This window comes from Biomphalaria glabrata, chromosome 9, assembly GCF_947242115.1.
Source record: "Biomphalaria glabrata chromosome 9, xgBioGlab47.1, whole genome shotgun sequence".
NCBI classification, from domain to species: domain Eukaryota; kingdom Metazoa; phylum Mollusca; class Gastropoda; family Planorbidae; genus Biomphalaria; species Biomphalaria glabrata.
The window spans coordinates 20,963,651-20,980,845 of record NC_074719.1 but is presented as its reverse complement, the minus strand read 5'-3'; the positions used below and the strand labels follow the sequence as shown (position 1 = coordinate 20,980,845).

The following is a 17,195-nucleotide window of genomic DNA, read 5'->3' as shown; positions in this document are numbered from 1 at the left end:
TTATACGAGCACTAAAGATGTAGTAGGATTCTGAATCCTAATTACAACAAGAATTTGTTCAATCCCTATGAGTATAGAGGGTATATAATACCCCAAATCAGAATGTCTACAAATATATAAAAAGTGGCGGCTCACGTACTTTCTTTAAGATTTAGTCTTGGCAGTTTGCACAGGAAGTAATTTTTCGTCCTCTCTTTTTTCCCTTGCATTTCCGTTTCTTTATTTCTTCTTTTAAATAACAATACCTCTAGTCAAGTCATAACTTCATGGGTGGAACGTGACACGGATCTCAAACCATCTCTAACGAGTTTACCTTGAAATGTAAACATTGATGTATATTGATTTAGGTCTAGATCGAGATCCAACATCGGTTTTGAAAGGACTATCGCGTTCTTGAATTGGCTATCGCGTTAAGAAATTTTCGAATGTAGAGCATTATTGATTTCAGAGTTTAATAAATAGATGCTCAGGAGAATTTTGTGCATCGTCTATTGTCTAGATATAAATGCCTATTAATGGAATATTATAAACTGTAGTACATCTATACATTCGCTAGTCCAGGATTCTTTCTCGGGGAAAGGTATGGGGCGGGGTAAAGAATGTTCCTGTCAGGACAGAGTTCTGGTCAGCCTGGGTCTCCTGTTAACTTAAGAGGAAAAGGGGGGACAATACAAGTTCTTGATTTTAAGACTGATTTTGTTTTGGATTGTTTTACTTTGTAAGATGTTTTTTTTTTCGGAATGGAATGTAACTCATAAAACAGTGTGGTTTTTGTTCCTAGTCCAGTACAGTTGGATTTTTGTTATAGAGTTATTTCTGCATAGTTATTCTTCAGTCTATGGGATATTGAGCTGTTATATTTTAATTGATACTGGATATTTCATTTGCCAGAACTGTGCCTGTATTATTTGAAGACATATCTAATAAACAATTTGTATGTCCGTGAATTGGCATTCTGAATCTTCATTCTGTCGTTACATGTGTCGTTACGGTAATGTTCAGGATTTGGTTATATTGAGTAATCAGCGTTGAAATTTTTAAATCTGAAATTCATTAGTTATAAAGATAAAAACAATTTGGTGTCAGTTGTCTAAAGGAGGCTTGTATAAATGTGTATCTTGAACTGTTTGTTCCAAGTATACCTTTCTCTCCTTCGTTGTTCTAGCAATGGTATTTCTTCCTTTCTCCTTTGTTTCCCCCAGCCTAATTGCTGTCCACTCCAAGTTATTATGTTTTCTTATGGAATATGTATTGTTGGAATGTCTTATCAGGCGTAGATGGTGAAAAGCATTAAGCTTGCAAAGCTTTTCTTTTAAATGAACTTTATTTTGTTTTTGATGTTCAGTAGAGATCTACATTCTTTACATTACATTTTTTTTTTACAGCAATGCGTAGGAAATGTTTTTATTTCTTCTGAATACATTTGTGAATCACATCGTCTTTTGCTAGTTCATGTCTGCAGAAGTAGATCTAGATCTAGATGGAAAGATTTGACCAGAAAACGTAAGAAATGTATAGGTCTTGGTTTTGCATAGTCTATCTGATCTGACTTCTCATTGATGAACTAGAAGACTGCCCTTCCCTTTCCTTTCTGTTTGGTTAGTTTTGTTGATATACTCAAGTAAAACAACCTGTGATCTGTGTGTATGTCTAAATATTGGCGCATGTGTGTATATATATATATATATATATATATATATATATATATATATATATATATATATATATATATATATAATATATATATATATATATTTGTACGAGAGAGATTAAAAGATATAAAGTCGCTTATATTTGTTATTTGATTTGATTGATTTCAAAAAGGACAGACCCTGACCATTGGTAGGTCATGGTCAATGGGGTTAGAAGTAATCATGTGCGGGTGATTGATAATGGCAATTGCTTACTTTTTAACCTACACTTTTACTTCTCAAAGTGACGACTTTCTAACATTTAATATTTGCATGTCCTTTTAATTAAAAGAATAAATATACATTTAAAACTATGCATTATATTATGTATTTACTGTATTTCTAATAAAACAAATCTCAACACGAAAGAATTGAAACAAATAAAAGTAGAATATAATTGCCTTTATCTTTTAACACATTTATTTGATTTGTCTGGGCAGACGGATTATTAAAAAACAACAACAAATAACTCATTGAGTATTAAAAATTGATGTTTTCTTCCAAACATCAGACTCAACAAGACCACGCCCTCTTGAAATTGTTTTGCATTAAAAGTGTTTGTTAATTCTTTTTATTAAAAATACTTTTGTCTATTCAATACGTTTTTACCTGTTTTAATACATATATATCCCTGTCTTTTCGTTGGCTTAATTTATGCGCTAAAGGCGTGCTGTTAAACTTACACTAGATATTGAAATATATATGAATTCCTTACACCAAATTAAATTTTATATTAAGAGATATGAATACAATATATCAACTTCGGCCTCATATTAACAGATATAACTTTATTACTTTATTTAAACTTAACGCTAAACAGATGATACGCCCTCATTATAACTGAGAACTTAAAATTTGGCCAGTCTGTCATTTTCAGAGGATTTCAAGACCTACATATTAGATTTGCCGCTTTCTTTGCCAAAGTCTGGACTCAAACAAGTTATCTGCTGCTATATGTTGACATCAAACGATGCGCAGAATATTAAAACAAGAATGATACCAGAGTTATCAATGTTTTAAGAGTTTCGATTTAGACACAATTTTATTACTGAAGTATATTTTCAACTATTTATAAATATTTAAGTAATTTAGCTTATATGTCGGGCAACAGAAAGAGTATGGCATGTAGCTTTCTGGGCAACAATGGAAAAGTACAATGTAAATAAAAACATAATAAAAGTAATCTAGAACCTCTACAAGCAGGCAACTAGTGTGGTGTACTTCAACAACAGCATTGGGGGCTAGTTTAAAACCACAGTTGGAGTAAGACAAAGTTGCCTACTACCACCAACTCTTTTCAATATATACCTTAAAAGAAAAATGAAAGGGCTGTAAAGGTACATAAATGGTATGGGCCGTCTGGTATGCACAGAAGAAGAGCTAGCCAAGTGGTGATGCCTATACAATTTAATGCCGAAAGAAACAAATTATGAATAATAGCCAACAGCGCTTTAAAAGGGAAATCAGTATTGGAGGTGAAAAGCTGACAAGTTTCAGTACTTTTAAGTATCCCGGAGCTATCGTCTCATATGAAGGAACCAAACCCTAAACTACTGTCCAGCATTGCACAGTCCACAGCAGCACTTGCAAAACTCAAACTTAATACTTACTTAGAATTAGATCCTCCGCGCTGTTTCCCTAAAGATCTGTCACTGGCAATGTCTGAAGCCTCTTCCCACCTGGTGTCCACTGCACGGAGGTCTTCTACGAAAGTGTGGCTTCAAGCTATACTTTTCTATTTGCGCTTTCCTCTAATTGGCCTCCATGTCATTACAATTCTTGGTATTCGTAATTCATTCTGTCGGAGGACATGTGCTACAAACCTCATGCGACGCTCGGTGGCAACCTCATTAAGTGATCGAGTCCCAGTTCAGCAAAGGATTTCTTTGTTTGTGACCTAATTTTTGAATTCGACTCCTAAAATCCATCTCAACCATTTTTGTTGAGCTACATTTAGTCTTCTCAATGTTGTCAGATGACTTCCATGTCTCATATGCATATGTTGCAGTTGGAATGACGATTGTGTTCAGAAGGTTGTCTCAAGTCCAATGGTTTGGCTTGTCCAAATAGGCATAAACTTTGGAAAATGCTCCCTGCCTTTCCTATTCGGCACGCTACGCCATGGTACCATGGTAGGCATCACCATCGTTTGCTCTTATGCTGCCTAGGTATGTGAACTTATCCAACTCTTCAAGCTCTGACTCGCCAAGTCTGACGGGGGCACTGTTGGCCTTATATCCCACTCGCACAATTTTATTCAAGTTTATGCGGAAGTTAATTTTGGTTGCCTCTCTATCTAGCCTCTCCGTCATTTTATGCATGTATTTATTTGTAGACACTATTAGTGCAACGTCGTCAGCATAGTCCAATTCCGTCATTCGAACTCCATCATCTGCAGGTCCCAAGCCTGGATGAAAAAGGAGAGGGTTTGGCGTGGGGGCTAGCGACTCCACCCTGTAAAACCTCAATTGCAACAGAAACGGCAAACTTTAAACATAATGATAAATTTACTTGCGGCTAGGTTGGCCAATATCCGATGACGGTGTTTGACCAAACCCAACAGGACGTCCAATGTCGATACATGGCAAGCAAGCCCTTCAAAGAAACCAATCCTAATTGGTACATGGAACGTAAGAACCCTGAACCAATCCGGTAAACGAACTTAATAAAATAAAATATATTTCTCAATCAATATTTTTTAAAAATTGAAGCAGAGTTCAGAAATAAAAGCTTTTAAGTTACATTCTTTTGAAACAAAATACAATAAAACTGATTGTAGGTGCTCTAATGACATTGTTTAATTATATCCACAAGGAGGAACGAAATCTCTAGACGTCTGTGTCAGGGAGTCTGGAAGTAGAAATCTGCAACAAAAAAAAATACTAGTACATTTCTTTGCTTAAAACTGTTCAATGATTAGATCATATTTCATTGTTCTAAAATGTTACTTAGATATAAGCGAGTTAGAACATTTATAGACTGAAACAGTTATGAGGAAAAAACTAGTAATGTAATTATAAAAAAATCGATTCCTACTTTATGTTAAACTACTACAATAGTCTTACTTTTGCATGGGGGCGGACTAATTCAGTATTATATAACACTAATACTTAGTAATAAGAAAAATACAATATAATTGTTAGCTTCGTGAGTCCTTTAAATGGCCCACTGGGTTTGAATATGTACAATCTATCAAGATAGTTAATAAAGTCATCCTTCTGAAATTGGAATAAAATGTATTGTCATTCAGCGCGAGTTCTTGTGCGAAACCTTAGCTTTATAGAATCATGAAAAGTTGTCAAAATAAGTTATTTCATTTTTTTTTTTTGACTTTGTCGAAAGTAGAAATAGTATGAGTTGTAAAGGAGTTGTAAAAGAGTTGTAAAGGAGTTTTAAAAGAGTTATAAGTTTCCCCCTTCCCTTTCAGACCATGCGGTCTATAGGACAGATGATGTAAGGGTCATCTGTTTTTGTGGCCCACGGCTTACGAGGGTGTCATGTGGCCAGCACAGCGACCGACCGCCAATTTGTTAACTTTACTTTTCCCCAACTAATGTCAGGTACCCATTAGAGCTGGGTCAACTCAGGGGCGCCCAACGATCCCGAAATTAAAAATCCCAGTCTTCACCGAGATTCGAACACGGTACCTTTGGTTCGGAAGTCAAGCGCTTTACCGCTCAGTCACCACACCTCAAATGAGTTGTAAAAGAGTTGTAAAGGAGTTGTAAAAGAAGGCAAGACTTTGAAATATTTACCGTTGAGTGTTTTTGAAAACATAAGGCAGCTTGCTGATAGCTTCCCTTGATGACTGAAAGTAGATCAAGGTATTGACAGAATGGCAGGTCACAGTGAACCCATAGTATGGTAACTGCGTGACCTGTGAAACAACAGCCAGAGAAGTTATTCAGGAGTCACTATGGATGCAATGGTTGACATTTCTATTCCAACGAACTAGATTATACAAAATAGTAAAAAAAAAATAATTAATATAAGGAAACGACAAAGCATGTTAAATTAATAAAAATTTTGAAAATTATCACAATAACAGGCCAAGGTCACTAAATTGAACTTCAAGGATGTCAAATCAATTAGTAAACATAAGAACTTAGAAAAGTCTGCTGCAGGGCTGCACATAAATTATCATACAACTTTTAAAAAGCATTACTTTTCCACATTTTTTTATACCGTAAGCCGGACTTACCAAAAAAAAAGTAGCCTTTATCGCCAAAGATGAAAAGCTCAAATGAACTAAGGTGAGGAATATAGAATTCTGATATACACAGACAACGTTAGCGCATGTCGTACATACACACACACCCTTCAAGTTATTTAAAGAAACTTACTTCCGAGTCTCTAGTACAGTCAGGAATGGTTCCCATGTAGACATCCGGTTCAACCGGTTGAAACACTATCTCACATTGGTCCTTAGCAGGTTCCAAAACAACATTTGACCAATCGTCGCTTCCGACCCTGTAAGTTATATTATATACCATGTTTCAAAATGAAAACATTAATAAATCTTCATTTCCGTTGTCACTTTTAATGACATTTATACAGTGCCTTTTTTGTAAAATAAATAGGTGCCTCTACTCAGTAGTTGATTGCCTAACTTTTAACTACTAAAGAAGAACTGTAAACTACCATACCATGAGATACACACACACACACACACATTGTCTCACGTTGTTTTAAAAAATCTGTCGTAAGAAACACTAAAAACTAATTGAATACTCTTCTGATGTGTATAGAGACGATAATGAGGAATTAGTCAATTTAAAACGTAACTTATAAATTATAGTGTTCACTGTTAGCAGCTGTCATTCAAAGAAAGACTATGGCTTATCCTGTAGCACATAGAGCCCACTTGTGACTATCACATCACAAGATGGAGAAACTTTCTCGACATCATCATAAGGCGAAGCTTTGGGGTGTTCTTAGAGGTTTCGAGGTAGAAACTTAGGATGAGATGAGATTTACATTAACCGTCGATGGTACTTTGTCTCCCACATGGCTGTACCCCCTCCTGCTTTTGTTCACCCATTTGTTGGGTCCAAGGATTAAATAAGCACTCATGAGTTTTGAGTAAAAAACTTTGTGTGCTCTAAACTACATAACAATACATCACTTATGTTCCTGATTGACTCTCAAAGACTTTCTCCTGTATGAGTTATCATTCTTTTAGTACTAAGAAAACTTAAAAAAAGAAACACGGATATTTGTATAAGTAGGTCATGAAAAATAAAGTGTACTGATGAGAAATGCTGAAATTCAATCACTCTGGAACAATTTATTTAAGATTAAATGCTTTCCGTACAATGAAGTTATATTTCAGTTTTTGTTGTACAGTTTTGAAACATTCAATCCACTTTATATTTTCTTAGAAAAAAAATCCAAATCATGTTGACTATTTCTAGAGGAATGATAACTATAAGCTACTGAGAAAGTATCTGCCTTACAGTTGCTGACATCAATGAGAATGATATAACTTGTGATTGTGATATCGGGACGAGGAAGATTAGGGAAAAAATACCTAACGACGTCACATCTCCTTTCGATATTTTTGAGCAGTGAAAATTTTGAAGACATGCAACCAACCATTAGTCTTTGTGAATATTGAAAACTGCTAGCTCGTATAGACGTGTTTATAACATAGGAGCATTTCATTTCGTGTAATGATATCTGTGTATTCGGACCACGACAGGACTATTCACTGTCGAAACTCAATCACCGGAGGCAACTCTAAGATGCATTGGGGCAGATTCAAAAATATGCCACGGGTGTCGATAAACTCATTTCTTTTTCCTCCTGGTCTATTTCTCAAGACATCAAAATACAATACAACGTAAACATGTAAACTTAGATTAACAGGATTAGCAGGACACAGAGACAGGAGAAACAACGTTTGATGAACACTTACGAGGTGACATTAAGAGGTTGGATATGTATGACTTGATTGGCTTCGGAAATCACCCAGATTTGTTTTCTGAACACATCACCGCCATCCCGTTCCTCATGATACATTGTGATAGCCTAAACACAATAAAGAAAAAAAACAATGGCAACAATCATGCATTGGTTTTGGACTTCTATTTGTCCCAATCCTAGACAACTATTTAACATGATGTTACATTATGTTATTATTAATATTTTGTATTCATATTTAAAAATAAACAAATAAATTCACAATCGCTACAATTTCAAAGCTACAGAAGAAGTGGAGGGCACCTAAAGGTAAATACAATTTTATTTAAATGCAAAAATTATACCACATTAATGCTGTAATCGGTGCAGGGTTAAAAGACCATCATTCAACATCAGTGCTCGCAACGTGTCGTGGTATAGTAAGATGTTGGATTGCCGTTGAATCAGTGTTCAGCAAGTGGGCCACAATTATACAAAACCAACAATCAAGCAATCAATTCCAGAACACTAGTATGAAAACCAAGTTTTTTATATACTGAACTTAAATATTAAAAACAAAATTGAATACTAAAATAAAACTAAACAAAACAAAAATATAAAACAAGGTTACAAAGGCAGTTTGTGTGGAAACACAAACTCAAAATTGGCCCCCAAAGTGGTCCACTCAGGCAGATAAAAAGGCAAGTCTCAATATTTGAAAATAAATGAAAAACTGTCATGGAATCCCCATATTGATGAAACTATAAAAAAATCAAACAAAGCATTAGGGTTTATTAAAAGAAATTTCTATAAATCAAATAAGAACATAAAACTAAAATGTTATTTAACCTTGGTTAGGCCAATAATGGAATATACATCCTCTGTTTGGGACCCCCCCCCCCCCACCCCCAACTCAAGAAAACATTAAGAAACTGGAACAGACACAAAATAAGCAGTGAGATTCATAACAAACGAATATTCACATTTGACTTGAGTAACACCTTTAGTAAAATCTCTAAATTTAGAAAGCCTTAAGGATAGAAGACTTTAAAGTAAGGTAGCAATTATACATAAAACACTGAACCATATTCTTCAAATACAAAAACAAAATTTAATAAAATACTCTGAAAGACACAAAGATAAAGGCACATTCCTCGTTCCATATGCTAGGACAAATTTGTACAAATACTCCTTCTTCCCTAGTGCTATTATGGCATGGAATGGGTTGCCTGAGCTAGCCAGGAAAACCAGTGACTTGGCAGAATTTAAGTCATTGGTTAATTTGTATGACAGAATGCATGACGCGTAGGACGTAATCATCTTCCTTTTTGAAGTAACGTCTGTATTATATAAGATAAGATAAGATATTTTCAGAAAGAATATCAGAAACTATGAACTACAAACTATCAACAACTACAACACTATCTCCGTCGATACAAAATGAAGTGACGTGCTCGTGTCCAAAGTGTTGTCAATATTATTATATTGTAAATCTGACTAATGACTTGATAACATTGGATACGGAGATTTATCAATGTTTTTATTATTATATTGTTAATATTCATAGGTATTTAATTAACTGATAGTTATAAAGATACAGTTAAATGTGAACCTGGCCTAACTGATTATCACATTGTTTTGTATGTGACCAATTTCTTATTCAAAGCCACAACAGAGAAATTTTTCCATTAAAAAAACCAACCTTTAGTTTAGTGTCGAGTTTCTGTGCCGTTTCTGTACGTGTATAATATGAAACACTTACTTATTATTTGTTTCAAATTACATTTTTTTGAAAATGTATGTAAATAGAATGACCGAAATTATCTAACTTAGTGATACAATAAAAAAAAATTGACAAAAAATATAAAACCGTATGCATAAATGTGTTGGCGATGCTAAATTGTCATCTCCCGTGTTTGTTACTATTAATAGTGAATAGTTGTAAAAATGGTACATTTTTTTTGAAAAAAATGCTTGCATAGTCGATTAAAAATTTTTTATTTTCGCTTTCAGAAACAAAAAGTAGCTGATGCATCAGAACTTTGAAAGATCTAAAATATTCAATATCTTTTCTAGTTTACGAGATCTAAACGGGACGGACGGACGGACAGACAGAGCACTCAACTTAATAGCAGCTATACCCCTTTCGGAGGCCGCTAAAAACATATTCGGCTTACCGGAGCTAATTGTGGGATGTTTACGACTTGCCAAATAACTTTAAGGAAGTCATGTTCTGTCTCACTCTCACTATTCTCAGCAACCAGTTCTCTGTTTACTTGTTTCTTGTTATGAAACACGCCGCTCACCATGGACAGGAAGTTCAAGAGATTTCTGGTGGAAGGTGCTTGGATGGACATTAGAGTTGACATAAAGTGATTTGCATTAAGAAATAGGAATTACTTCTAAATATTAAACAACGTCAATAGTTCTTTCTTTTTTTTTCGACAATTTAAAAAAAAACCAAAAACTTGAATGTTTTTTATTGACATCGGAATTTTCTGGAGATCAGACATAGGAGGAAGTACGATACTAACATGAAAACCTAAAAAAAAACACATAAAAAGGCAATATTTCTTTTATTCAACTGTTAGATTTTAAAATATAGAGACATCTACTATATCAAATTCTTGGTTACGATCGCTCATATATTAGAATCATTTAGAACTACTTTCAGTGGACAATAAAATACAAAAATTTAACCTGTTCTTTCGTACCTGAGGCCCAGGGGAATGCCTATTTTCTTTGCTAAATCAAAGAATTTCAAGATCAAGACTGAACTGTTAAATTTACCCAAAATGATTTTTTATTCGCATTTTTTTTTTACAGTTTGACAGTCTAAATTTAATGTACAAAACAATAATTTCTTCCGTTTAAGAATTTATAAACGCTTTTTTAGTGCGTACTTTTCTTTCATTATATTTCAATCTTTTAGTTTTGGTTACTGTTAATCCCTTTTTTATGTCTGTCAAGCTACATTGTAAAGGATTTATTGTAGACCAACAAGACAAGGCAAATATTCACAAAACGTAAAATAGACATTTATTATAGAGTCAAAAAGCCAAAGCCTGGCAACGGATCTCAAAAACGGCTCTAACAATTTTTCCAAGATATCGGACAGTTTATGTATATATTTGGAAAAATAATTACTAGCGTATAAGAACACACAGGAAAAATTGGGTCTATATCATGTATCTCTATCCAGTATTCTAGTCTAGACTACGGTCGTTGAATATTGGCATGTCTGGACTTGTACCACTAAGCAAAGACGTAATGTGAATATATTCTAAGTAGATTTATATATATATTTGTTAATTCTTAGATGTTTTTTGGCTTATGCCTCTTTTATGGGCTTACACCTTTTTTTTTTGGCATCATGCTTCTTTTTGGTTATTGCGGCCTCATGACCCATGGAGTCTAGTTCATTTGGACTCCTACAGTCGATATTAAGTAGATTTATTAATCTATAATTTTTTTTGGAGGGGGTGGGGAAGCTTATGCCTCTTTTTGGTTATTTCGGACTTGTTTTGTTTAGTTAAACACATATCGCCGATAGTAAGTAGATCTATATGTGCATGTTCTATGGATGTACACTACTAGAAAAGTTTTTGTACTTTTAAAATAGTGATTAGCTTCCTAAAAGAGGGATGGTCTTTTAAAAGAATTTTTTTTTTTTGCTACTAGTTTTAGAATGAGTGACTAAAACTCAATAAGCCTAGACAAGTTGTCAGGTGTCTGGCAACACTTCATTCTTTTCTTTTAAACACTGGCCAAACGCCCTTTTTATATAGAATATTATATAAATAGCTATTGATTCCAACAAAGAAATTAGATAAACTAATTATCTCCCTTACCTTCCTGTGCAGTAACTACAATCATCACGATCAAAAACACAGTCAGTCTGATCGTCATGGTAGATGGTCTCGTCATCTCTACACTGTCGCTGTTCTAATAGCAACGTACACAAATGATTACGTCCCGAGAGATAAGTTGTCTGTTTAACAGCAAGAACCTCTAATTATAGACTGGCACAATTACGCTTTTTATTGTATTTTATTTTACTGTTTATTTAGCCTTTGAGCTAGGCACTTATATTTAGCAATACATAACAGCTCTATGTGGGCAGATGTTTGTAGTTCCAATGTTATCAAGGACTTGTAGGTTTATTCTTCTGTCAATGCCTCTATTTGTGTATCTGTTAATCTGTTGTTCAATTTGAGTTTATCATAACAAGTCTCTTTCAGTCCAGATGGTGCACGAATGTGTAATTTCATCACAATAATGAAAGTGTTGGATTCAACCGCCCTCATTGCCAGCATCTACCTGGTCTGACAACATTTCTTGTTACAGATGTATTGTTACAGATATATTGTTACAGATGTATTGTTACAGATGTATTGTTACAGATGTAGGAAAAAGACTAAAAACAAAAGGGTCCATTGAAAAAGAGAATTTGGTCTACAAGTCAATAGATGTATCAGTCATTAGATGACCCATTTAAAATGTCATTCAGTATGTCTACTTTTATTTAGGGCTCTTATATATATATTTTTAATTATTATTATTTTTTTATTTTTAGATATGTTGGTCAATCAGACTCTGAGTTATTGGGTTGTATTTACTATTTGGACCAGACTCTGAGTAATACTTTGAGTTATGTAAATACTCTGAGTTATTGAGTTTCTATTGACTATTTGAACCATGAGTTATTGAGTTTACTATTTGGACCAGACTTAGAGTTATTGATTTTTATTTGCAAGTTGGACCATGAGTTATTGAATGGTATTTACTATTTGGACCAGACTCTGAGTTATTGAATGGTATTTACTATTTGGACCATAAGTTGTTGAGTTGTATTTACTATTTGGACCAGACTCTGAGTTAATGAGTTGTATTTACTATTTGGATCATAAGTTATTGAGTTGTATTTACTATTCGGACCATAAGTTATTGAGTTGTATTTACTATTCGGACCATAAGTTATTGAGTTGTATTTACTATTTGGACCAGGCTCTGAGTTATTGAGTTGTATTTACTATTTGGACCATAAGTTATTGAGTTGTATTTACTATTTGGACCAGACTCTGAGTTATTGAGTTCTATTTACTATTTGGACCACAAGTTATTGAGTTGTATTTACTATTTGGACCAGACTCTGAGTTATTGAGTTGTATTTACTATTTGGACCATAAGTTATTGAGTTGTATTTACTATTTGGACCAGACTCTGAGTTATTGAGTTGTATTTACTATTTGGACCATAAGTTATTGAGTTGTATTTACTATTTGGACCAGACTCTGAGTTATTGAGTTGTATTTACTATTTGGACCAGACTCTGAGTTATTGAGTTCTATTTACTATTTGGACCACAAGTTATTGAGTTGTATTTACTATTTGGACCAGACTCTGAGTTATTGAGTTGTATTTACTATTTGGACCATAAGTTATTGAGTTGTATTTACTATTTGGACCAGACTCTGAGTTATTGAGTTCTGTTTACTATTTGGACTAGACTCTGAGTTATTGAGTTCTATTTACTATTTGGACCAGACTCTGAGTTATTGAGTTCTGTTTACTATTTGGACTAGACTCTGAGTTATTGAGTTCTATTTACTATTTGGACTAGACTCTGAGTTATTGAGTTGTATTTACTATTTGGACCGGTTGAAGAATTAGTTGGAGAGACGAGAAAAGTGTATATAGATCTAAAATAAAATTTGGTGTTGAAATATAAAGAAGAAGAAGAAAATAAAAAGGACTTTGTTAGTCATTTCAGACCAGATCGTTTATCATGCTTGAGTCTGCGCACATTATTCATTTTTCTGTAATTTCGAAAATTAATATCATTAATAGCATGACAGGCTGAAGGCAGCCCTACTCATATCTTGCGTCTGAGTTTGGATTTGAAGGAAGCTCCATTTATAATATTTTGTTGTTTTGTTGTCAATAATACTAATACTAGTACTAATACTACTACTAATAATAATCTTTATGACTTGAATCATTGTAATGCATGACTTAGCAATCATGTTATAATGACTTATCATGACAAGTGTGAGTAAGCAGTCAATTTTAATGACTTCAATCAATCTACGATAAAACCCACAGTATAATATATATATATATATATATATATATATATATATATATATATATATATATATATATATATATATATATATATATATATATATATATATATATATGTAGTGGGGAGGACATAATATACGGGTCGGCTCAACTTGACCAAGCACCGGTCAGCAAAGGGTCAAGTTGACCTCTGCCCCGGTAGCTGAGATTTGAATTCCTTTTCCTGCTGGCATCCTCGATTGAAACTTGCTGCTACGCACCTACTCCAATACCACCTTGTCTGATCCTGCTGTGTTTGTCCTAAGTTCATTGTTTTGACCAAGGCTGCAGGTAAACACATTTTTACTGTTTCTTGTACATCACATATTCTTGTTTATTTTTTATATATCATATTGCTACCCAGGTTTTGTCCTCATTGTCGGACTACCTTTGTTTTGTAGTTTTGAGATGCCTTGGAAGGAAGGCCCACTCTGTATATAATGTGGGGACCTCAGTTCCTATTTTGTTTTTTCTTGTCAGTTGAGCTCATATCTTATGAGCCAAGCCCATTGTATCTTTTGTTTGTGAGTCAAGCTCACCATATTAATTGTCCCTCTTGTAAATATATTCCTATAACCAGTTGTAGATACTGGCTGTTAAGAAACCGTGCATAGATTTGTTCTATTTAATTGTCATAGTTTTTGTAAGAAAAGGTAAGAGCGAAGCTCTTCAATGTATGTTAGTTTTCTATAGAACTAGTTGATTTATTTTTTATTAATTACTTTGTCATTTATTTTATTAATGTTTGGTGGTGTTCCATATCTCTCTTATGTTTATAAAAGAGATGATTGGTTCACACTATAAGATTTTCTTTTTTGTTTTTGCTTGATTATGTCCTCCCCACTACATATATATATATTCAGTTAGAACGGTGGACTTGAGGCAGTTCTCTATTGCATCTGCAAGCGACTTTTCAGTTTTGTCATCTGCTAAGCTGGCCGTGTTTAGCCTTTTTAGGGGTTTTGATTTTTGCGGACGTCTCTTTGGTTGGATACGAATGTTTAGTTTTGTGATGATGAGGCGGTGGTCTGTTCCACACTCTGCACCACAGCAAGAATCAAATGTAGATAAAAGCTGGGAATGCTTCAAAGAAGCTATCTATAGCACATCATTAAACATACTCGGTCCTATGGAGAGAAAGCATCAGGACTGGTTTGATGAAAACAGTATTGAGATCAGAAAACTATTAGACGAAAAGCACAAGCTCCACAAATTGTGTCTGAACAACCCAAACTCCCAGTCCACTAAAGATGCATTCACTAACATCCGCAAAAATGTGCTAAAACAGCTACGCCAAATGCAAGATACCTGGCTTAGCAAGAAAGTGGAAACAATACAGGAATTTGCTGACAAGCACGATATGAAGAACTTCTACCATGCCATAAATGAAATCTATGGACCCACAAAGTCAGGCTCATCCCCTCTATTAAATGCTGATGGGACAATCCTATTGACAGATAAGGAAGAAATCCTAAAACGCTGGGCAGAGCACTTCGAAAAGGTTCTCAATACACCTTCCATCATAAATGAAGCGGCCATAGACAGACTACAGCAAGTACCAATAAATGAAAAAATGGATGACCCACCTACGCTAAAGGAAACCGATCTTGCCATTCAACAGCTCGCAAGCGGAAAAGCCCCAGGAGCTGACTCCATTCCCGCAGAGGTCTACAAAAAAGGTGGATTAGCCCTGATTGAAAGACTTCATAAGCTCTTCTTAATTATGTGGGAAAAAGAGTCAATACCACAAGACTTTAAAGATGCCAAAATTGTTCATTTATACAAGCGAAAAGGAAACCGCCAGATCTGCGACAACCACAGAGGAATATCTCTTCTCTCTATTGCTGGGAAAATCCTTGCACGCATCCTACTAAATCGGCTTATGCAACACAAAGAATATGGTCTACTACCAGAAAGCCAGTGCGGCTTCAGAAAAGAGCGTGGAACCATTGACATGATCTTTGCAGCAAGGCAGCTCCAGGAAAAATGCCAAGAACAAAATGCTGACCTGTTCTCAATATATGTCGACTTAACAAAGGCATTCGACACTGTTAGCAGAGAAGGACTCTGGAAGATCATGTCAAAGTATGGCTGTCCACAAAAATTCATAACCATGGTGAGACTATTTCATGATGGCATGAAGGCTCGTGTCCAAGAAAGTGGAGAACCATCAGAGCCCTTCGAAGTATCAAACGGGGTAAAACAAGGCTGTGTCCTAGCACCTACTCTGTTCAGTATCATGTTCTCCGCTATGCTGACAGATGCATTCACAAATTGAGAAAACAACGGGATAAATATATCATACAGATTTGATGGTGGCCTATTCAACCCGAGGCGGCTTAAAGCAAAATCAAAAACAAATGCAGCAGTAATCAGAGACTTGCTATTTGCTGATGACTGTGCCCTAAATGCCTGCTCTGAAAACGATCTGCAGAGCATCGTCAGTGACTTCTCAAGACCATGCTCAGACTTTGGCCTTACCATCAATACGAACAAGACTGAAGTCTTATATCTACCTGCTCCTGGGAAAGCCTACTCGGATCCAAGCATTACTATAAATAGACAGGATATAAACGCAGTGGACAAATTCACATATCTTGGCAGCACACTCTCCAGAAATGGAAAAATCGATAGTGAAATCGACCTGCGTATCGCCAAGGCCAGTGCATCCTATGGCAGACTGTCTACAAATGTCTGGAACAGACGTGGTATCACCACAAACATCAAGCTAGGGGTCTACAGAGCCGTCATCCTCCCTACATTGCTCTATGCCTCAGAAACATGGACAGTGTACAGTAAACATGCAAAGAGACTAAACCGCTTCCACATGACATGTCTGAGAAAAATACTAAATGTCAAATGGCAAGACAAAATACCAGATACAGAAGTCCTTCGAAGAGCGTGTCTGCAAAGCATCCACACAATCCTGATGCAGTCCCAGCTGCGATGGGCAGGTAACGTCTACAGAATGGAAGACCACCGCATCCCAAAACGACTCTTGTATGGCCAACTAAGCGAAGGAAAGCGCTCGCAAGGTGGGCAAAGAAAGCGCTTCAGGGACACCCTCAAAGCTTCTCTGAAGGCGTTCAGCATAGACCCTGGCACCTGGGAGACAGAGGCACACGACAGATCATCATGGCGTCACGCTGTGAAAACTGGCGCACAGATTGCTGAGGAAAAAAGAACAACGCAGGCAGAAGAAAAACGCCAGAAAAGAAAAGCAAGACAAACGACCCTAGCTCCAGCTGGAATAACCTGCCCAGTGTGCAGCCGAACATTCCGGGCTCACATAGGTCTCACCAGCCACATGAGGAGGCATAAAACCCCAGTGCAAAGCCCTCAGCCCCCTGGATGACAAAGTGGTCATCATCGAACCACGATGGACGAACTATATATATATATATATATATATATATATATATATATATATATATATATATATATATATATATATATATATATATTGTAGGCTACATC

At 35.3% G+C, this 17,195-nt stretch overlaps 1 protein-coding gene across 1 annotated transcript; it reads right to left on the bottom strand.

Annotated features, from left to right (window-relative positions):
* Positions 1-3,975: 3,975 nt before the first annotated feature.
* On the bottom strand, positions 3,976-11,760 carry LOC106075369 (uncharacterized). The gene is made up of 6 exons (XM_056041808.1): positions 11,444-11,760; positions 9,770-9,936; positions 7,609-7,721; positions 6,035-6,161; positions 5,447-5,568; positions 3,976-4,555 (listed from the first exon to the last, which is right to left on the bottom strand). The coding sequence occupies exons 1-6, from the start codon at positions 11,517-11,519 to the stop codon at positions 4,489-4,491; spliced, it is 672 nt and encodes a 223-aa protein (XP_055897783.1). The 5' UTR covers positions 11,520-11,760; the 3' UTR covers positions 3,976-4,488.
* Positions 11,761-17,195: the final 5,435 nt, after the last annotated feature.

What these genes read in the sequence shown, in the direction of transcription:
- LOC106075369 (XM_056041808.1), bottom strand. Translation starts at nt 11,519, where the DNA reads ATGACGAGACCATCTACCATGACGATCAGACTGACTGTGTTTTTGATC. An exon ending in ACTGTACTAGAGACTCGGAA is followed by an intron (nt 5,569 to 6,034) that starts GTAAGTTTCTTT and finishes GTTGTTTCACAG; the next exon opens with GTCACGCAGTTACCATACTA. An exon ending in GTTTTCAAAAACACTCAACG is followed by an intron (nt 4,556 to 5,446) that starts GTAAATATTTCA and finishes TTTTTGTTGCAG; the next exon opens with ATTTCTACTTCCAGACTCCC.